Source organism: Ochotona princeps, chromosome 19 (genome assembly GCF_030435755.1).
Source record: "Ochotona princeps isolate mOchPri1 chromosome 19, mOchPri1.hap1, whole genome shotgun sequence".
Classification (NCBI taxonomy): domain Eukaryota; kingdom Metazoa; phylum Chordata; class Mammalia; order Lagomorpha; family Ochotonidae; genus Ochotona; species Ochotona princeps.
In genome coordinates, this window is record NC_080850.1 from 48,769,619 (window position 1) to 48,793,208 (window position 23,590).

The 23,590-nt window shown below is 43.5% G+C and overlaps 1 protein-coding gene across 1 annotated transcript in view; it reads right to left on the reverse strand.

Annotated features, from left to right (window-relative positions):
- Positions 1-233: 233 nt before the first annotated feature.
- Positions 234-23,590, reverse strand: part of YTHDC2 (YTH N6-methyladenosine RNA binding protein C2) — a 52,544-nt gene continuing 29,187 nt past the window's right edge. The window contains exons 19-29 of the mRNA XM_012927329.3: positions 23,002-23,121; positions 22,442-22,714; positions 18,661-18,787; positions 17,177-17,382; positions 16,660-16,855; positions 12,295-12,404; positions 9,461-9,753; positions 5,118-5,295; positions 2,502-2,705; positions 1,426-1,608; positions 234-324 (exon numbers count right to left, since the gene is read on the reverse strand). Coding sequence (XP_012782783.3) covers positions 247-324; positions 1,426-1,608; positions 2,502-2,705; positions 5,118-5,295; positions 9,461-9,753; positions 12,295-12,404; positions 16,660-16,855; positions 17,177-17,382; positions 18,661-18,787; positions 22,442-22,714; positions 23,002-23,121 — 1,968 coding nt within the window. The 3' untranslated portion in view covers positions 234-246. The remainder of the gene's footprint in view (positions 325-1,425; positions 1,609-2,501; positions 2,706-5,117; positions 5,296-9,460; positions 9,754-12,294; positions 12,405-16,659; positions 16,856-17,176; positions 17,383-18,660; positions 18,788-22,441; positions 22,715-23,001; positions 23,122-23,590) is intronic.

Below are 23,590 nucleotides of genomic sequence, written 5' to 3' on the forward strand. Positions count from 1 at the left end.
TCCTCTGAAATCTGAAGATGGTTGTTGGAAAGCAACACGCTAACCCAGAAAAGCCGTTTGTGACACGCAGCCTTGTCTTGGCTTTGGAAGGCAGTTCATTCAGCAGTTACAGACAGCAGTGATGTTCTCCACAACCAGTTGTTCTGCAAAGGAAAACAGAAGGGACAAAAGGGTGAAAAACCTGAGGGGATCCTGAAAACCACCAATAACGTCAGCATTAACGTCAAATATGCTATAACCTGAGGGTCAGTCAGCGGGTTTTTCTCCTAACGGAAGGCGTTCCCACAGCTGGAGCAACTGTTCACCAACCTGAGGTTCTAGTTCCTGGACAAAGCAAAGCTCACAATAAATATATTAATCATATTAAAATTCTTACAATCACTAAAATCTATACTAATAAAAACATAAGAAAATCACTTTGAATTACATTTTTTCCACCGAAACATGCTAAAATTGTGTGGTATGTATTACTATAACTTATTGTTTTAAAATGCATAGAGTTGACTTTCTGACTTAAAAATCAGTTAATATGCAAAAATCAGGAAACTGGCATTTCCACAGATATCTTCCAGATTTTTTTCTAAGTGGAAACAATGCACTTCATTTTTAATGAAGATTTAGCACTCAACCTGGACTTCCAAAGGTTTGCTCTGAAACTTAACATATTAAATATTTAGGTTTCTTTTCACTTTCCCCAAAAGAAGCTATCATGTGTAACTCTGCATTCTCATTTTAGGAATTATTTAAATTTATATTGAAAATCATGGTTATAGAATAAAAATACAAGTATTCTTGCAGAAGTGGAAACGCCATGGAACGCCATCTTCCCATGGTGCCTTGAGCCACACTGCTCACTCAGGAGATGTGTGAGTGACCCTGCGCAAACTTAGCTCTGGGTCTTTTTCTCCTGCAGAAACCATTCAAATAATTCATTTCATTCATAAGAACTAAATTATACCACAAAGAGGCATCTGGTACAGTACTTTCTCAATATGTTAATTCTTAACCACCTTAACTAGTTTAAAATGCATTAAGTAACTCTGGGAAAGCAAGGTAGGACAGAAATAACACAAGACACTAGAATATAAAAAGATTGTTCTTTACAGTAACTAAAGCTACAACAAGTTCAACACTGTTGTCATCTTAAGACGCTCTAAATCACAGAGGAATTCTGTACTCAAACAGAAGCTTCCATGAGTGATTGGAAGGATTTACAGATAAACTACCAGAGATGCCAACTCAACAAATGCTACAGCAATGAGCTGTACAATACATCTGCAAGCAGCTTTTTTCTGAGCTCTTTCACAAGCTGGAACCACTGTCTCCCAGGAGCACAGAACGGACAACTTGCACTCTTACGTTTGCTCCTCAAAGCACTGCACACATACAAAGCAAAGGGAAACACTGTGATGCTGTGCTGTTTACCTGCCCGTCCCTGCTTATCTGGACTTTCTTGTTGTCGTTCCAAGGGTTGAGTAAGTGGTGTGCGGACTGGAAGGGAAGGCTTTCCTTGCGGATCCACTCCACCTTGAACACTCCTCCGAGGCCAGCTGAGCCCCAGTCCTGGCTCTTCTCCCTCCCTATCTCTGAGGACATCCTGGAGAAGCCCTGCAGACACACGGAGAAAAGAGCAAGGAGGCTGAGCTGCTCTCCAACTCCTAATTTACCGAAGGTAAAGATGTAATATCAAAGTAATGCATACTTAACAAATTGTACAATAAGGTATTTATTACAATTTTTGTTAAAAGGTTTATTAACAGATCTTAGAAAAAGAAGTAAGTCTAGCCTTATAACATGATTTCAAATATTAGCATAGCTCAAAATAATTTAAGTGCACACTTATTACACAATAGATATAATCAAATCTTTAAAACTATCTCAAAAAATTGCATTCTCAAATAATGAACTCATTTTTTTGTAAATTTAAATATACATTAAGTCAAGATTTGTTAAGAGGCTGGGCTGTGGCACAGCACATAAACCCAGCACCTGTGACACCAGCAGCCCATCAGCACTGGTCTGCCACTCCATGGACCCCTGCCAGAAGCTGCTGCTGCTGAGGTTTGGCCAGGCTCACTGCGGGTCCCTGCAGCCAGGCAGGCAGGAAGTAAGGGAATGGAAGATGTCCTTCCTCCATCCACTGGTTCACTCCCCAAACAGCCAAAATGGCTGGAGCTAAGCCAATCCAAAGCCAAGAGTCGGGAGCTTATTCCAGGTCTCCCACATGGGTGCAAGGTCCCAAGGCTTTGGGCTGTCCTCTACTGCTTTCCCAGGCCACAAGCAGGGAGCTGGATGGGAAGTGGCGCAGCCAAGACATGAACCAGTACTGAGATGGGATGCCAATGCTGCAAGGTAAAGGATTAGCCAGTTACGCTGTACAGCACCGGCCCTGCATTCTTGCATTCTAACACAACAGAAAGCCAGCTTTCTTCATCTGGCTTCTGTCCACATGATCTAACATGGCTAGAACAACCCTATTTCATAATTTCAGGAAGGTTTACCTGGAAATGTCCAGATCCTTGAACAGAAAATACCAAGTATACGATACTGCTTTCCCAAAAGGCTCGATTCAGCTTGCGCTCATTACTGGGGGTTGTAGACCAGATGCCTTTCTGCTGAGAAATTTCAAGGTTTCTCAAATTGCTGCTCTTCATTATGAAGTACCGGACGGGCATGTTTGGTCTTGGAGAAGGAGATTTTGAGCCCTAAAAATAGAATGCACACATTCCTGAAAGGTGATTTTGTCTTTCAAAATCAACCATCTCCATATTTTCACAAAACACATAACCCAGACTATTTTACCAAATATCCAAGAAATGCAGATTGTTCTGTAATGCCTGAAAACCAATATTAATATAAGACTCAATCAGAATTATGTTAGAGAGAAAAAAATTAAGTACTCATTTTCAAAGCATCAAAAAATACCTTTTCAATAAAGGACACTGAATTATCAACTTTGATCCATTATCCAAACATATCTTCAGAATATATTTCAATAAAGTACCCTAATATGTATTTAATAAAACAGCTGAAATCTAAGGCTAACAATGCCGAGAACTGTCAACAATATGGACACAACGGAGCTCTTACAGATTATTAAAGGGAATAAAAACCAATACAGCTATTTTGGGAAACAGCAGTTTCATTTACATTGAAACATTTACTTCACAAACAGTTCCACTCCTAGGCATTTGCCCAAAAACAGAAAACACATTTGATCAAAGCTCTGTGCTCGACAGAAATCTACAACATTCTAACAGCTGTATTCTAGTGGAAAAGTAGAAATGATCCACTGTCCCAGCTGGTGAATGGACCAACAGTGGTGTACCATTCCACGGAACAAAAGTAGTTAATAATGAATTCCACAATACGGATACATTTCAGTAGTAATTCATTAAGGAAAATGAACCAGACACAAAAAGCTACATACACATGACTCCATTTACAATCAACTGAAAAAATCTAAAAACAGAGACAGATCAGCAGTTAACAGCAACCAGGAGTGAAGAAAATACTCCGTACAAGGCTGCATGCATTTGCCAAACTTCATGAAGTGGGTTGAGCAGGGTAATGCTTGGCCTAGCCAAGACCACAACTGGGACACCCACACCTCTCCTCCAGTCCTAGCTGCACGCCCAGCTCCAGCTTTCTGCTCTCTGCACCCCGGGAGCAGCATGGGCCGGCTCGAGTTCTGGGGCTCCAGGCTGCAGGCCTGAGCTGCTGAGGGTACTTGGAAGATGGAAGATCTTACCCTTTCTCTCTGCCTCTCAAATAAATAAACATTTTTAATCACTAAACTGTATACTAAAAGCTGGTAAAGTTTACTGTGCATGTATGTTTAATACAAATGTCTAAAAATAAAGCAAAAAATCTCCAAATCCAAGAATGCATATCCACAAAACTTTCTTTTCCAAAGTGAAATGTTCTGGCAGGCATTTTCACCAAAACACACTAGGTAGCTAAACAAAACACTCATAGTAAATGCAAAAGGTATTTCAACATATTCTGAACTTACGCAATCATCGCTTACAGATTTCCAACCCAGTTTTCAATTCCCTATCAGCATTTCTTACTCTTCTGATTCTATGTCTTTCATATTTGAATATAACTGCTGAATTAAGAAATGAATTAACAATGCAAAGAAATTCTGCACCAAAATTTATTTATTTATTGTAACCAAAAAGATTCTAAATAAATAATAAAATACCCAGTTACATGTCATTAGAGAATTGATGTAATAGGGTTTTTTTTTTTAAGATTTATTTATTTTTATTGGAAAGACAGATATACAGAGAGAAGAGAATGAAAGATCTTCCTTCCGCTGATTCACTCCCCAAGTGGCCACAACAGCCAGAGTTGAGCTGACCAAAGCTAGTAGCCTGGAGCCCCTTCTCAGTCTCTCATGTGGGTGCAGGGTCCCAAGAATTTGGGTAATCCTCTTCTGTTTTCCCAGGCCACAGGCAGGGAGCTGGAAGGGAAGCGGGGGAAGTGGGGTCACCAGGATTAGAACCAGCGACCATATGGGATCCTGGAGCATGCAAAGTGAGGACTTTAGCTGCTCGGCTACCGCGCCAGGCCCATGATGTATTAGTTTTTAAAAACTCCAAACAGGGAGCCAGGTTGTAGCCATGTTGTGACAGGCAGGATTAGGCACCATTTATGATAATGGCATCCCATTACAGAGCACATGTTTGAGTCCCAACTGCTCTGCACCAAAGCAACTCCTCGCTAACAGCCTGGGAAAAGACAGCCCACATGCTAGGGCCTGTGCCACCTGCCCTGCCCGCCATGTGAGAACTAGACGGAGTTCCCAGCTCCTGTGTTTGGCCGGACCAGCCCCAGCCACTGCAGCAATGGGGGGAGTAACCCAGCAGATGGAGTATCTGTCTCTTTATCACTCTGCCTTTCAAATAAGCAAGCAAATCTTTAAAAAATAATAATAATAAAACACTTCAAGTGATATTGACTAGAAATACTTGGCAAACAAAAAAAGTAAAATTTACTCCAAGTCTCTTACGTTTACCAGTTTCAATTCACTTATCCAACAGAGACCACAATTGGAAAAGTAGGATGTGTCAGATCAGATGTGCTGCACGTGCTGGCTGGAAATACTTCACCTTTCCCGAGGAGGGAGGAGAAGGACTGGCACACGGGCTCGGGTAGCTGCTGCTGTCTGTAGACTTCACAGAAGACTGGTCCGATCGGTCGTCGGCGCTCCGCTTGGGGTGCAGAATGCCTCTGTCCTTGTACTTGTGCGGTGGGTGTAAAGCTGAAGACGGAGACTTCATCAACACTCTGGGGCAAGAAGCACAAAGCCAAAACCAACTAAATACATTGATAAAACAAGTGAACACTGTTTAAACCTAAAGTCCCAAAGACATGATTTACAGAATAGCATTTAAACAGGGCATTTCATTATTCTGTGACATATACAGGCAAGAAACAGCTGATCCATAAGGACACTCTTAAGAAAGAGCAAGCAAAAACACATTTTCAAAATCCACAAAAACGTGGGGCAAGCATTGGAGTAGCAGTTAAAATGCTGCCTGGATTGCCGTGCTCCACACTCGAGTGCACACAGCGAGTGAGTCCCAGCCACCGTGCTCAATGTAGCTTCCGGCTTCCGGGCATCCTGGGAGGCCACAGGGTTCAAGTACACAGAACCCAGAAACCTCAGCGGGACACCCTGGCCTGGCCCGGCCCTGTCTGTCATGAGGATCTGGTGGGAGACCCAACAGAAAGAAAATCTCTCTTTCAAACAGAATAAAAAACTATTATTCTTTTTTAATTCACAAGAATGAGAAAAGGCTGCAGATTTCAAGTAAGATAGATTATAAAAGTATACTAAAAAATTCAGTGTGGCAAAGAGGAAAGAATATTAAAACAGTCAGGAAATACAGATTTCCAGAAGAATCATACAAAATTTACTATTAACTAATCCTGAAAACGTTATCTTATCTCAATTTCTATATCATTAATTCATTAAATGAAAATACTTACACCAAAAATAATGATTCTTAAAACTATAATTCTGTTTCTTAAATTCTCTGAACAAATGTCGCAAAAATGACAATCAGCAATTTTATAATTTTTTTAAAATGCACACGTGTTTGTGACATAACAAAGCCTGACCAGTTTCTGCAATGTGTCGTATTAGGTTCAAAACATCACCTACAAAATACTCCTGTCAAAACAATGACTCGGAACAGGCCTTGGCAGATGTCAGTTTACAAAAAACATGAAACAGAGGCGCAAGTGACACTGGAGGAGCAGATGGAGAACCGTCCCAATGACCTAGTTTCTTCAAGAACCCAGAGGAACCACCTCAGATCACAACACCCAACACGATGTGGGGTTCTTCCTGCACGCTACTCAAACAATAGTTTGGCACAACTAGGAAAATGACCATTTTACTGGGATTAGTGACTATACTGTGTTCATTATAGAGAAAAAAAAATCCTGGTTTTTAAGAAATGCACATTTGACCATGGGACAGTAAAAGGACAGAGTATAAGGATTTACTTGAAATATACAAACAAGAACAAAAAGGAAGAATGAAAAAAAGTTATTTTAGGTGAAAATCCTGGTAAATGATAAATTTGGGCTATGGAGTTCACTATATTATTTACTTTTTACTGTTTCACAATATTTATAATAATTATAAATAAAGAATGATGAGTCTTCAATAACTGACAAGCTTCCATATTCTTGTTGTTATAATTACTCTGTCTTCAAGATAAAAGAAAGGAGGTTGGGCCCGGCACAGTAGCCTACTGGCTGAAGTCCTCACATTGTATGCACCAGAATCCCATATGGGCGCCGGTTATAATCTTGGCTGCCCCACTTCCCATCCAGCTCTCTGCTTGTGGCCTGGGAAAGCAGTCGAGGACGGCCCAAAGCCTCGGGACTCTGCACCCGTGTGGGAGACCTGGAAGAAGCTCCTGGCTCCTGGCTTCAGATTGGCTCAGCTCCAGCTGTTGCAGCCACTTGGGGAGTGAATCATCGAATGGGAAGATCTTTCTTCCTGTCTCTCCTCCTTTCTGCCTTTCCAATAAAAATAAATAAATATTAAAAAAAAAAAAAAAAGGAAGTTAGTTATCTCCCCAAATCGCTTTTCTTTAAATAAGTATCTTTTTTTAATATTCTTTATTGGACAGTCAGATATACAGAGAAGAGGAGAGGCAAAGAGGAAGATCTTTCATTTGATGATTCACTCCCCAAGTGTTCACAATGATTAGAACTGAGCCGATCTGAAGCCAGGAGCCAGGAGCTTCTTCCAGGTCTCCCACACAGGTGCAGGGTCCCAAGGCTTTGGGCCGTCCTCGCCTGCTTTCCCAGGGCACAAGCAGGGAGCTGGATGGGAAGCAGAGCAGCCGGGATCAGAACCAGCGCCCATATGGGATCCTGGCACGTGCAAGACAAAGGCTTTAGTCTCTAGGTTACCACGCTGGGCCCTAAATAAATATCTTAAATTTAGGATTTTTTCACGAATAAAATAAAAAATGGTTAAAATCTAAAGATATTAATAATAATAGAATATTAACAAACACACATTTGAATCCTTAATAAACTGGTAAGTGTAAAGGCAGTTTTCCAGGAATTTTTAAAATTCCATTTATTTTCATTTTATTTGAAAGAGATCTTCTGTCTGCTGGCTCAGTTCCCAAATGCTAGCAACAAAGCAGGAGCCACAACTGTCCTGGGGCTTCTCACACGGACTGCAGGGGCTCAGCGCGAAGCTACCACCTGTCACCTCTCAGGAGGCACTTCAGACACTGGGCCAGAAGCAGAGTCGCCGGGACTCAGGCCAGGACCCGGACAGCGACGTGGCATCTCAACAGGGACACTAACCAACCGCCCCTCAGGAGCTTTCTGACAATGATGAGCATCAATGTGTTACCTACTTACAACCATTCTTGTACTTACACCTAACAGACTGAATGAGGACAATTTCACTAAAATTAAAATGATACTGCCAATAGAACTAAATGAGTAGTTCCATGGCTTCCAAATGCGTCTTCTGCTCAGAGCTCTGTTCTGGCTTTTCCCTCTCTCACGTAGGGCTCTCCAGGAGAAGTCACTGTACACAAACACACACTTCTTAACAAGAGCAAAGCTATCTTAACTCACACAGAGAAAAGGTGTTTTTCTCCTCTGTTAACACATTTCTATTTAGAAAATGTATTATCCTAAATTATCCTAAAGGCTTAACTTTAGGATAAGACATGGGAAATTGCTATTTTCACAGTTTCTGTAGTAAATAAAGCTTTTATTAAAAGAACTCATCATCCGGACCCAGCATGGTAGCCTACTGGCTAAAGTCCTCACCTTGAATGTGTCGGGATCCCATAAGGGCACTGGTTCTAATCCCAGCAACCCCACTTTCCTTCCAGCTCCCTGCCTGTAGCCTGAGAAAAGCAGTAGAGGACAGCCCAAAGCCTTGGGACCCTGCTACCATGTGGGAGAACCAGAAGAGGTACAGGCTCCTGGCTTTGGATCAGCGCAGCTCCAGCCATTGCAGTCACTTGGGGAGTATATCAGCGAACGGAAGATTTTCCTCTCTGTCTCTCCTCCTCTCTCTCTCTCTCTCTCTCTCTATATATATATATCTGAGTTTGCAATAAAAATAAGTAAGTCTTAAAAAAAAAATCATCATTTAACCGGTAGGGTAGATGGTAGGGTGCCATCTCAGGATCCTTCTCTCCAAGAAGTAATTCCACAAAGACGGTAACTTCTCTCAAACTAAACCTTCCCAAGTATCCTCATTCTATTCCAGCCCCAATCAACCCACGTGAACTCCACGTCTTCTCGACCATGGCCACCAAAGGCTACTTATAAAATACTAGAACGAACAGAACTTGGCTTAACTGTAACACTAATACTGTTCTGCAGCAGTTACTCTGTTTTTCAGTTAAAATATAACTCCCTTCCATAAAACGCAAATTCAAGGAAAGCTCTATCTATCTTGTATACTGACACAGCCCTCATTCCAAGAACAAGAGGCATTCCATGTGCCACCACATGTGTGAACAGAGCGCCCTTCTGGAAGAAGGCCAGCTGGTAGTACTGTACACAGGAACAGTTAGTGCAAAGTTGTTCCTTCAACAGAAACAGCCAGGACTTCTCGCTGCAAAGGATCTAACAGAAACTAAAATACACAACTTTAAAACACTGCTATCTTTCTAAAAGACCCAAATTTTGTAAATTCTGGAAATACAACACTTTGAGTTTTCCTGACAAAGAATGGCCTTAAGGAATTCATTAAGTAGCTTAAATGTCACATCACCTGATACATACAAAAGTCATATCTTATAAGTAAAAAATGCCTGTCACGCTGTTACTACCTTTTTAAATCTTTGATTATAAGAAAGTAATTCTAAATACTATAAAAGCACTTGACTGCATGACTCATGAGCTTCCAGGAGAAAATCTCTATTTTGATAAAATGTTATAAATTTACCTTTCTGCAGTAGTTGAGTCATCAGCAAATTCAGCATCAGCTGCACTTTTCCTGCTATTATTTGACCTCCATGAGGATGCCAGAGGCAGCTCTTCTGAAGACATGGGCCGGGGCCTCTGGCCAATCCCCGAGGGCTGCTGCAAGCCCGCAGACTGCTCCTCCGTGCTTAACACAGCTATGATGGCTCTGATGGTGGCCTCATCAACTTGGGACCAGGGCTTAGACGGGGCTCTCATACGGCGTAGAAACAAGCTATGCCACTTCTGTCTGAGCTGCAGCAATAAGCTGGCTGCCTGCAATAAAACATTTTCCTCAGATCAAAAAACTGTAAGCAAAATGTGGAGCACAAATGCATGACACCTGCTTGTTAGTGAAGGTCTGCAACCATCTCCTATTGCATGGATGAAATAAAACTTTCAATTCACATTATTACATAGGCATGAGAGACAAAAATCAAACAAAACAGTCTAATTAGAGACAGTGAACAATACTTAACGGTAATGTGAGTAATACTACCATCTTTCCAGCAAGGCAGATAAATAAAAATACATCAGGTCAGCACCTTGACACTGGAATTCCATACAGACACCAGTCGAGTCCCAGCAGCTACGCTTCCGGTCCTGTTTCCTACTAACGCGCCTGGGGAAAAAACTGAAGATGGTCCAAGTGTTTGTACCCTTGCATCCACGTGGGACACCCTGAAGAAGCTCCTGGCTCCTGGCTTTTAGTCTGACCCAGCCCTGCTCTTGGCAGTCATCTGGGGAGGTCAACCAGCTGACGGAATGTGTGTGTGTGTGCAGGTGTGACTCGCTCTTCAAATGAATACATCTTATATAGAAGTACAGGAACAGGTGCTGTGGTACAGTGTATTAAGCCTCCACTTGGGGAGGTACCAGTTCAACAAAACCACCCTAGCCCATGTCTACTACTAACAGCTTGTCTTCCCACAAGCCCAGATGGGTACAGAACCACCTATAAAAGTAAGGACAGGGGGTGTCACTGCCCCAGTGGGTAAAGCTGGAAAAAGCAGCCTAAGATGGGAGACGGCCCAGGTTTGGGCACCTGCAAACCACAGAGGAGATCAAGATGAAGCTCAGACTCCAGGCCCAGCCTGACCGAGCACTGGCCATTAAGGCCATGTGGGGAGGGAACCAGCAGATGGAAGATCTCTGTTTCTCTTTGTAACTCAAGACTTTCAAAACAAATCTCTAAAAGAAAACAAAAACAAACAAGAGCTAAAGATGTAGAAGATTTTATCAAGAAAACTTTAATTTGAAAAACACTGCTTTTTCCCAATTTAGGAGGTATATGAAACCAGAATGAAGGAAGAGCTACCCTCAGCTGAGGCCTCCTACCCAGATTCTAGAAATGGGAGGAGAAAATGCAGTTCTTTATAATGGTCAAAAAGAGGGGTTCTGTTGCAGCACCCTAAATGGACGAAAGCAACTCTAATGTGCTTAAGTCACCTGGGACCCCCCCATCCCACCTGAGTGCTGGCCTAAGTCCTGGGAGGCGGTGACCGACCGCTGAGTCACTGCTGCCCACGTAACCCGGCTCCTGGCTCCTGGCTCCCGTCCTCAGGTGGCCCTTTGGGAGATGAACCAGCTTACGGAAGGGGCGTCTCTGCAGCTGTCCCAGACTTCCGTAGTTTCTTTCTTTTTGTGTCACTCTGTCTTTCAAATAAATAAATAAGCCCTTTCTTACTGCTGAAACATCTTTGGTTATAATCAGAAGGCCTCAGTTCTACTGGATAATGAGCTACTTTATAGTTCCTCGAGCTGCTGATAACAAAGACGTCAACTCCAGCAACATGGAAGGACAACAGGCATTTCCAGAGCAGTACCAGAGACAAGTGTGTCACAGACTTGGAGGAGAATCAGGCAAAACTAACAGATTTCAGAACAACTAATAAGAACAACTGTTTTAATAAGGTCTGCCCCACTGCCCAAAATAATCAACACAGCTATTAAAGTTGGAGCATGGAGTCAGAAACACATCTCCATTTGGGTAATGGGACAAAAGATAGTGAATTGGGAATGTGACCTGTTCAAACCCCCCATCATCACTAATGTCCGGTTATGCCGCCCTCGTCAGGTTTACGTGCCACCCCTGCTGGCCAGGGGTGCCTGGGTATTTGGTCAGACAATCTCCTGGTGTGTCAATGAGCATTTCTGGATGAGCGGAACCTCTGAGTCTGCAGATCAAGACACACTCCCTGCCTCCTGCACAACAGCCTGAATACAACACAAGAATGAGCAATGAACTCTCCACAGGGAGGTCCATTCTCTGCCTTCAAGTTCAAGCTTAAAGCCATACAGAACCTGAACCGGCCGTCAGCTCTCCTTCTCAGGACCTTGAAGGCTGACTGGAATCCTACCAGTGGCCGTCCTCTGCTTCCAGCTTGTCCTTCTCAGCTTCCACAGCTGCATGAGCCAGCTCCTTATCACAACTCAGTTTATAATACAAAGAAACATACACTCACACAGCATGTATATCAACCAATTCATGAGAATATGAAATTCAAAACTAATGCACACTTTGTACACACTTCTAAAGTACCTTCATGTCTCCCATTGGTTCTATTATTCTGGAGAATTAATATTGAAACAGATGTGATCACGGATGAGCTAAATAAATCTTTAAAAAAATACTGAGCTGTGCCTTAGTTGTTCAAGTCATTTGTTATGATACACATGCATAAAGATCCTAAAAAAACTGAAAAGCAAGCAACATTTTCTAATACTGAGGGTTCAATATTAAATAAAAAACTTTACCATAATTAATTCATACTAGCTGAAAGAAAAAAACTATCAGCTGCTAAGAACCTCGCTTACCTCCGGCTCTAACCTGAAGCTGAGCCACTCATCAAGCTTCAGGGCTGCCAGGTGAGCAGTAGTTCTGTCTTCCATCTCACTGTCACTGCTGTCGTTGGGAATGCCATCTGCTGTCACAACACACACAGTGAACACTCTGACCATCCCACATCACAGCTCTAACATGAGCAGAACAGGTTCTTTATTTACAGAAATCCTCCCGATATGCCAATAATATATGCTCAATGTTCTTGAAACCCAACAGATTATAAATTGCATCTCAATACTTAAAGACAGAAAATAAGATCTTTTTTCTTATTTTTTTTTCTTTTTTTTTTAAGATTTATTTATTTTTATTGCAAAGTCAGATAAACAGAGAGGAGGAGGGACAGAGAGGAAGATCTTCTGTCTGTCGATTCACTCCCCAAGTGAGCCACAATAGCCGGTGTTGTGCCGATCCAAAGCCAGGGACCAGAAATTTCCTCCGGGTCTCCCACACAGCTGCAGGGTCCCAAGGCTTTGGGCCGTCCTTAACTGCTTTCCCAGGCCACAGGCAGGGGAGCTGGAAGGGAAGTGGAGCTGCCAGGATTGGAACTGGCGCCCATATGGGATCCTTGCATGTTCAAGGTGAGGACTTTAGCCGCTAGGCCACTGTGCTGGGCCCAGAAAATAAGATCTTAAGACAAAACCTAACCATGATACAACAAAACAAAACAAGAGGAATTTAAACATTAAAGCTCAGTCTTTAAATAGTAACTGAGAAAAAAATTAAGAAAACTAAAGGGGCAAGCATGTGGCAAAGTAGGTGAAGCCTCTGCCTAAGACACACCAATCCCACATGGGCAAGTTCAAGGTCTCAGCTGCTACACTCCCGATCTAGCTCCCTGCTAATGTGCCTGGAAAGCAGCACCCACATGGGAGACGCAGAAAAAGCCCGGCCCTGCCGCAGCCATTGGCCATTTGGGGAATGAACTAATGGAAGGAAGAGATTTCTCTCTCTCCTCTCGTACTTGTACACGTTGGTCTTTAAAATAAATAAAAATAATTTTTTTTTTAAACAACCAGCACTCAATGTATTAAAGCAGCTGGCTGGCTTGGGCATCTGCAGTGGTGACCTCACTTCCACCCTGGCTCAGCGCTGAGGGAGTGATCTGCTTCCCAGTTCAGGAGGACTGTGCAGGCCAGTGAGCCGTCTCTTCGTTCTCGTCTGGAGGCGATCCCACACTCAGCCCCTTCCCCACAAGGTGTTTGTTTTTCTGGGAGTGATCCACGACTGACTTGTCCCTCAGCAGGAGAGAACAGTGATGCAGCGCTGAGTCGAGCACAGGAGGGCCCAGCACAGGCTGCACTGTGCACCAAACAGTATCTTTCTCAAAAAGGAATTTTTAAAAAAGATTTATTTATTTATTGGAAAGGCAGATTTACAAAGAGAAAAGAGAGAGATAGAGAGAGATCTTCCATCTGCTGGTCACTCCCCAAGTGGCTGCAACGACCAGAGCTGAGCTGATCCAAAGCTAGGAACCAGGAGCTTCTTCCACGTCTCCCATGTGGATGCAGGTCCTAAGGCTTTGGGCCGTCCTTGACTGCAGGGAGCTGGAAGGCAAGTGGAGCAGCCAGGATATGAACTGGCATCCAGACGGGATCCCAGCACATGTAAGGTGAGGACTTGAGCCACTAGGCTAACACACCAGGCCCCAAAATTAAAATCTTAAAAAAAAAGATACAGAAGATACTGTTAAATTTCATGGAGAACATGTAGCTGAATAAAACACACTACATTTCCTGGAAACAAATACTAAATTGAAATCACAAAGATTTGTTGCCTGGAGACAGACAGGTTAAGACAGAGGGAATCATTGTGGAATAGCCAAGTTAGCCCACCACTGACAATACCAGCCTTGCATATGGGAGAGCTGGTTCAAGTTACAGCTGCTCCACTTCCGATTCAGCCCTTCTATACCTGGGCGAGCAGCAGCAGCAGGCCTAAGTGCTCGGCCCTGTCATCCAAGCAGGAGACGTAGATGAGTTCCAGGCACGTGGCTTTGGCGGATGCCAGGCCTAGCTGTTGCCCTGAAGGAGTGAACCCTTGTGAGAAAAGATTATTTATCTGTCTCTCCCTGTCTGCATGTAACTGCCTTTCAAATGAACAAAAACTCCTAGAAACAGTTCAATACCAGCAAGGCAGATTTTCCAATATCAGATACTAGAACCTGTGAATAGATGAAAGTACTAAACACGAAAGAACAATACAAATGCAGAATTGTCACACTGTGTTACACATGCCAAATTCCATATGCAATCATGCAGGATTCTGAAACAAAATGCACAGTCTAACAAATGGCGCATATAATGGGAAAGTGCTCAGTAAAATGGGTACAGAGACAAAACTAGAACAAGTAATTCCCACTTGCCAGAACTTTACACCAGGAAATGTATACTGAATGAGTCCACAGGCCAGCGCCCCTGCCCTGTCCAGCACCGTGAGCTACCCTGCATGGGGTACTCCAACCCTCTCCACGCCAACACCCACTCTGAGCCCAGCCTCCCACCGAGAACTGCTCATCAAGGTCATGGATGACAGCCACTGCCAAACACAATACACAGTTTTCAGTCCCATCTTCTCCATTATCTCAACTAACAATCAACAGGCTGACTGGCCATTTCTTAAACCTCCCTTCCCCAACATCTGTGCCACACCGATTCCTGCCACATCGAGCAGTTCAACAAAAGGTCGAGGTGAGGGACTTTATCGGTCAGCTCCTCTGTCAGAGAAGGGGGTTTCCCTCTGGCAGCCCTTTTTGTAGCCTTGACCTTGTGTCTGTCTCATCTCCTACTTTCCGTTGTTCAAGTTGCATTGCTCAGGTACTTGGGCCCTGACCGCCTGGATGGAGTGCAGGGCTCCCAGCCTTGGCTTGGTGCAGACCAAACCACCCCAGCCACTTGGGAGCAGATCAGCAGATATAAACATCTCTCTATCTCCCTTTCAAATGAATAAGCAGATCTTAGAAGGGAAACAAATGTTCAAAACAGAACTCAACTGCTCGCCTGAACATCCCGCTCCCCCATTGCCAGTGACTCCAGCCCCATCTGCGGGGCATATCTGACTGCCCCCTCTCCTCACCACCACGTTCAGCCCCGTCGCTAGCAGCTCCACAATTCTGTACCTCCTGCTGCTCGTATCAGCCAACACGACCCTCTTTCTCAGCCATCATTATCTGTCGTAAAAACAACGGAAGAGGCTCTCCTGCCTCCTCTCCTTGTTTTTTCAGCAACACAAAGTCCTTCATCTGAAACAGTCCTTTAAAACATAAATCAGAAGTGGAAACAACCTCAAAGTTCATTGGCTGATGAACAGATACAGAAAGTGGGGTACACGCACCATGGAACACTACTCAGACAGAAAAGCAGACAATCCTGTCATTTGCAACAACATGGCTAGGACTGGAAGTCAGTACATTCAGTCAAACAAGTCATGCACTACAAGTCAACTGTAGATGTCAAGTTACCTTAAAAAATCAACTTAAGGGCCCGGAGTGGTAGCCTAGTGGTTAAAGTCCTCACCTTGCATGCACACCAGGATCCCATATGGGCACCAGTTCTAATACCGGTGGCCCCGCTTTCCATCCAGCTCCCTACTTGTGGCCTGGGAAAGCAGTTGAGGGTGGCCCAAAGCTTTGGGACCCTGCACCCACATAGGAGACCTGGAGGAGGTTCCTAACCCCTGGCTTCGGCCCAGCTCCAGCCGTTGTGGCCAAATGTCTCTCCTCTCTGTATATCTGACTTTCCAATAAAATAAAATATATCTTCAAAGAAAATCCATTTAAAGGACAGCAGAGTCCTAGGGGCCAGCTTTGCGGCACTGCCTGCAGCACCAGCTGCTCTACTCCAGTCCAGTTCCCCGCTGCGGCCACTTGGGGAGTAAAGCAATGGACAGATTCTTCTGTCTCTCCTCCTCTCTGTATATCTGACTTTCCAATAAAAATAAAGAAATATTGAAAGAAGAAGAAGAAGTTCCTATCTCCCACACAGGAGACCTGGATGAAGTTCCTGGCTCCTGGTTCTGGCTGCCCAACCCTGGCTGCTGTGGCCACTTGAGGAGTGAACCAGCACAGAGATTCCTCTCTCTCTTTCTCCTTCCCTTCCTCACTTGCTCCCTCCCTTCTTCTTTTTCCCTTTCTTTCTCTCACCCACTTTAACTCCCTTTCAAATAAATAAATCTTCCTTTAAAAAAACAAAAAACACAACAGTAGTTCTTGACATTTCTGGTGGTTTTACTGCATCAAAGCATGCTATTATCTAAATTCCTGTAATTTCACAACTGGTTTGGCTCAGTAAAACGTTCGTGCCAAGCAGTTTTCATCTGCTTCTTACTGTCAACCCCTTTACCTCTGAAGGACGAGGGTTCCTGAAGGGCGTTGCTCGCCAGCCTGGCGGGGCCGCAGAACACCAGCACGGTGACCGGGGTCACTGCCGAGCAGCACCTGATGTTGGCTATTCTATGGGCTCTGGTCATCTCATCATAAATGAGCCAGTCGGTGGGCAGGGCCTGAATTGCTCCTGTCTGACCATTGGCTGGAGGAATCTATGAGAAAAATAAATCACAAAACTTCATTTACCACTAAATCTAGTGGGAAGTCATTCACTGAAATAGGTGATATAACTTAGGATCCAGGCACAAATTAAGGCAAATCATCATTCACAAACTTAGAATAAAATCTTCAGAATTTTTCCAACTTAATTTCTTCTACCTATTAAGATTCAAAATTTTGTCCCAATGTTTTGATTACACACATATGACCAATTAATGTCTTAAAGAAGGAAGATAGCTAGAACATTCTTGTTGACCTTCAACCACCTAAACTAATTTCACCTCAAGGCCTGAGAGTTATTAAAAATGTTTTACCTTTTTATATTGAGGCTGGCTGAGAACTGAAGTGGGATGAAAGCGTACTTTTTTCTCCTTTGGCCCTGTCAACACTACATTCTCTCTGTCCACATGGACTAAATTAGGATACATGCCTGCCACCAACGCGGCTTTAACAACAGCCCAGTTCTCGGAATTGGTGTTAACATCGCGGATGTCCCCACCACCTCGTGCTCTGACAAAGCCTGGAGAGGAGGAGAAACCACACCAACGTCTGCTACAGTACAGAGGATGCTTCCACATTCGGACCAACGCTGTGTAACCCAGGATGCTCCGTGCTATTCCCATTCCACAGTAACTAACGGAATCTGCTCTGCAAACTCTGACATACAGAATTCTGAGTTTAGATTCACTCAGGGTCATTACGAGATTTGCAGGAGACTCAAGGGATCTTTGACAAACACATGATTGCAATACACTTCAAAAACTGTCAGAAACACATTAAGGTCACAGCTGGATACCTAACCCATTGTTAGTAACATTCTGGCTCTGACATTAACTCTGGAGGTAAGTAAATATCTAGCAATTTTGTTTGAATTTTAAAATCTTCACGTTGAAGACAACTTCTAACTCCCCCAGTCCATTTCTTCTACGCTTCTGGCACTTCAGCTAACTCACAAAATCAGGCTCTACTATCTTTTTTTCTTTAACACATTACGCTACTAAAATTAATAAAAATAATAACAATAATTCAAAAAAGCAAGCTTAAAAGGAAATAACACCATGGAATCCTCTTGGGAAAAAAACTGAGTGTTAGGGCCAGTGCTGTGGCGCAGCGCCTTAAGCTGCCACGTGACACGCCTGCATCAGATTAAGAGTGCTGGTCTGAGGTTTGGTTTCTCGGTCTGCTGCAGCTCGCGGGAGGGTGCCTGGGAAGAGCGGGAAACGACCGAGGTCCTGGGCCTCCGCCGCAGGGAGCTCCCGGCTTCAGCCTATCTGGGCCCTGCCTACTGCGGACATTTTGGAGCAAACCAGAGAATGGATCATCTCTTTCTGTCTATCCTTCTCTCCATATTCTTTCTAATAAACAAAATAAATCGTTAAAAAAATCTAAGCATTTTCAATTATCAGTTGTTTTAAGATTCTAAAAACAAAAAACAATTCGCATCAGCTTAAACTTATGTAATTCCCATTTCACAAAACTATCATATACTATTTCATTAACTGATATTAATAAAGTATAATAGTAAGATCTAACTTTATCTTCACCAAAAAAACATAAATTTCCCCTGCCAACAGTATCAAAGGGGAATCAGTTCTGTTCATACACTCTCGATCACAGAATTTTCAACACACTTTCTCTCAACAAACCAACGTGGAGATCATGTCAAAGTCTACAAATGAGTTCATGAACGTGAGACGGAACGAGTCAGAAACATCCCAGGGGACAGCATCAACTACGCTGCGACAGCCACACAGGAGCATGCGGGCAGTGTGCAGAGGTCCCTGGGGAAAGGTTTTACCTGATGCTCTAAGCTGACCAAGCAACTGTGTCCTCATGCCTATAATTATTTCCATGGTAGCTTGTGAAAGAAAATTCTTCTCACAAAAGGCACGTTCCCAGCCATCACTTCGCGCTTTCTGCCATGCCTATAAAAACACAAGAGTCACATAACTAGACGTGCTTTCAATCAATTAATTCTCAAGGAAGCGACAAAGTAACTGAAAACCTCCACAGTAATCACTCACGGTCAAGTCTCCTGATCCTAATTATTCCATAAAACATATCGCTTTATGATAAACACAACTGACCCTGAGGGCAGGCATGCGGCATCATGCATCTACCATCAGAGTGTGGCTCACAGCCCTGGCGCAGTCCCCGCCTCCAGCTTCCAACAAACGCAGATGCTGGGAGGCAGGACAGCTGAAGTGGGGGCTCCCCTCACCCACTGTAAGAGAACTAAACGGGGTTCTTGGCTCCGGCTTCAGACCCCAAGCCCACAGAACTTTAGCAGTGAATCCACAAATGGGAGCAAAGGTTTGCATGTTCTCTCCCTTTCTCTTCTCTGTCTCCATTTCTTTCTATCAAATAAATTAAAAATTTATCGCCAATTTATACTCAAACACTATAAAATCATTAGGTTTATAAAATACCAATGAGAACTAAATGTCAAATAACCTAAATGATCAGTTTATACAAAATATCTACCTTCTCAGATGCACCTGCTAATTTTATTCCACAGAAGTGTGGCAGGTTTTCAACTAAGCCAAATGAATCCACTTGTATCTAAGACTTCCACCTTTCTGGCTCTCCAAACATGACTTACCAAGCTCCGAATCTGCGAGTGGAAAATGGCACTTCTAGAAATGAGCGCTATGCAGCATAAAAGGCTCCCTTTGAAAATCAATTTTCTGGCTTTAGAGTATAACTGGAAGACCAAAGCAGTAATTGTCCTCTCTGTTTTAGAAGCAACGGAAGAGCAAAGAGCAGACAGGAAATCTACTCTACATCTCCCACTGGTAATCCTTCACCTGCAGAACCCTAACAAACAGCACCTAATACACCCAACAACAAAGAAACAGCCACTGTTCCGCAGCACACGTAAAACAACATGTAATTATTCCTTTTTAAATTATGTATGTATGGGGCCTGCCACAGTAGCCTAGTGGCTAAAGTCCTTGCCTTGCACACACCAGGATCCCATATGGGCGCTGGTTCTAATACCGGCAGCTCCACTTCCCATCAGGCTCCCTGCTTCTGGTCTGGGAAAGCAGTCGAGGACGGCCCAAAGCCTTGGGACCCTGCACTTGCGTGGGAGACCCGGAGGAGGCTCCTGGTTCCTGGCATCCAGTCTCTTTCAAATAAAGTTTTTAAACGTTAGAAAAATCCTACATGCCTGAAAGAGTATCTACTGCACAAAGCGAATTTTTAAAAATTGTACAGGTATAACCTACATTCAATAGAATTTATTTAAGACAAAAATGTCTATCTTTTCAAGAAATAATTATTTCCCACACATCTGAATCTCTAAATTACATTTTATTTCTTTTCAGAGTCCTACTTTTCTTATCTCTTCCCTTTAATCTCTCTCCTCAATTTCTCAGTATCTTGAGAGTTTGACCTCTAATCTCAGCCTAGTGCCTGGGGCAGCAAACAAAAACATGCACCCTAAAAAACACACAGGGCAGGTCTGCACTCTGTTTTGGAGTTCCTGGTTTAGTGACTGTCCCCAGCACCTCACTCCAGCGCCTGCCGCTGCAGCCCCAGGGAGGAGGCAGACAGGCTCAGCAAACAAGGTGTCCGCTGCCTAGGAGAAGGACTCGACCTGAACTCCTGGCTTCAGCCCAGGCCCAGCCAGTACATGCGGGCATCGGGGAAGTCACCCAGCTCATGGTGCTCCTTGCCTATGTATATTTTTTAAATTTTAAAGTAAATAAAAAATTTTAAAAATCAACAGATAATAAATTTTAAAAAATTTCTTCCAACCTTTGTTTTGTACGTTTTAAATAATATACAACATTCAAATAAAACGTTGTATATAAATAAATAAATAAATAAAATAAAATGTTGTAAATAAAATGAGCATTCTTCATCCAATATATGAGTTAAAGAAAAAAAAAGAAACATAAGTATTACATATAAATATATAAATACACAAATTCATACAAGGAGGAAATGAGGGGAAATAATGCAAAGAAAAACTGACTCGTTTAACACATTAACATCAGGAAATATTTTTAAACTGTAAGAATGATACTACACTTATCTCAGCCGAAAGGCCGAGACGTGATCAGGAAAGGTTTTTCCTGAGCTACTGTGACACATATGAGCAAGCAGAGCCGAGACGTGATCAGGAAAGGTTTTTCCTGAGCTACTGTGACACATATGAGCAAGCAGAGCCGAGACGTGATCAGGAAAGGTTTTTCCTGAGCTACTGTGACACATATGAGCAAGCAGAGCCGAGACGTGATCAGGAAAGGTTTTTCCTGAGCTACTGTGACACATATGAGCAAGCAGAGCCGAGACGTGATCAGGAAAGGTTTTTCCTGAGCTACTGTGACACATATGAGCAAGCAGAGCCGAGACGTGATCAGGAAAGGTTTTTCCTGAGCTACTGTGACACATATGAGCAAGCAGAGCCGAGACGTGATCAGGAAAGGTTTTTCCTGAGCTACTGTGACACATATGAGCAAGCAGAGCCGAGACGTGATCAGGAAAGGTTTTTCCTGAGCTACTGTGACACATATGAGCAAGCAGAGCCGAGACGTGATCAGGAAAGGTTTTTCCTGAGCTACTGTGACACATATGAGCAAGCAGAGCCGAGACGTGATCAGGAAAGGTTTTTCCTGAGCTACTGTGACACATATGAGCAAGCAGAGCCGAGACGTGATCAGGAAAGGTTTTTCCTGAGCTACTGTGACACATATGAGCAAGCAGAGCCGAGACGTGATCAGGAAAGGTTTTTCCTGAGCTACTGTGACACATATGAGCAAGCAGAGCCGAGACGTGATCAGGAAAGGTTTTTCCTGAGCTACTGTGACACATATGAGCAAGCAGAGCCGAGACGTGATCAGGAAAGGTTTTTCCTGAGCTACTGTGACACATATGAGCAAGCAGAGCCGAGACGTGATCAGGAAAGGTTTTTCCTGAGCTACTGTGACACATATGAGCAAGCAGAGCCGAGACGTGATCAGGAAAGGTTTTTCCTGAGCTACTGTGACACATATGAGCAAGCAGAGCCGAGACGTGATCAGGAAAGGTTTTTCCTGAGCTACTGTGACACATATGAGCAAGCAGAGCCGAGACGTGATCAGGAAAGGTTTTTCCTGAGCTACTGTGACACATATGAGCAAGCAGAGCCGAGACGTGATCAGGAAAGGTTTTTCCTGAGCTACTGTGACACATATGAGCAAGCAGAGCCGAGACGTGATCAGGAAAGGTTTTTCCTGAGCTACTGTGACACATATGAGCAAACAGAGCCGAGACGTGATCAGGAAAGGTTTTTCCTGAGCTACTGTGACACATATGAGCAAGCAGACATCTGTGTACTTGATTATCATTTTCAGTCCTTGCCTACATTCCTGCTGAACTACAGCCGTCTCACCTCTTATCTGTTGGATACTTTATTTAATGGAACATTTAACTTTTGACTGTAATGATAACAATGAATAACAATAATATAAAATGTTATCTCAGAAATAAAAGTAATGATTACCAACTAACAGAAATCATTATAATTCTATCCATTGCTACACCTCGCCCAGAATCCTGCTTCGATGTGCTCGCTCCGGAGGCAGCCATACCTGGAAGGCCCTGAGGAGCGCCATGTGGTCACTGAAGGTGCCTGCGGTGAAGCGCTTCCTGCACAGCATGGCTGCGCGCTTCTGGGAGGCCTGGGCGGGCAGCACGAAAGGGTCTCGGTAGGCCAGAGTGCACGCGATGGTAAGGATGGGGTCCAGACACTTCAACACAACAGCGCACAGCACCATTTTACCAAGATGCGGTTCTACAGGCAAGTCGGCCAGGTGATAGCCAAGTTCCGTCAGATCCTCCCAGGCGTCCATGGCATCTATGGTCTAAACAGAACGACAGAGGACCAAGGGCTGTCACACAAACCATACTCAAAAATTCGTTAAGTAAAAAAATACAGATGTATAGACCTTTTGTTGTATATCTCTTAAAAATATTTTGCTTCAAATATTTTATACTGACATAAAAGAACTGTTAACTTTTGTTAATTGCTTTAACAGTATTATTTATTTAGAGTACCCGCCAATCTAAGTACTAATAAGTTATATATATTCATTTAGTTAAAATGTCAAATACAAAAAGCTAAAAAAGTTAAAACTATTAAGACACCCACCTTCAGCATTTGTACAGCATTTCTTACAATGAGAGCGGGTGGCGGCTCAGGAGCTTTCATAAGGAAATCAGCAACGGCACAGTTAACCGGGGCTAACAGCTTGGTGTGTAAACAAAGTTCCTAGGAATCAAAATGGGAGAGGAGTTAGACTGGGTAGTAGACAGATAGGGCATTCTGGGTCCCCAAGTCATTTTTTTTTCTCAAATATAAAGGGGTATTTTCCCCATCATGTCTTGGATTCACCAGAGCACTCCCAAGACAAGTGCGTATCTTATCAGAAACATGCGACATTAACATATCAATTCCCCACCTGAAGCCTCAGCCCGATTCTGTCTCTGGCCATTGCCAAGGGGGAGGGCTTCAGACTGGACTCCTTATCACTAGAAAGGGACCAAGGAAGTTGGCCAGTGACACCTTTCTGGTCTTTTGGCCCAGGGCCAGGCACCATGGAAACCAGGAATTCTCTTTTGTTTATGGAGAAACATCTTTGAGGGGAACCTTTAAAAGATGCTTCCCCACCATTGACACGGGTCTTTTTCACTTGCCCTCCTGCCACTGTGGCAGAGGGTCTCAGAGCCCCCTCCCGTCA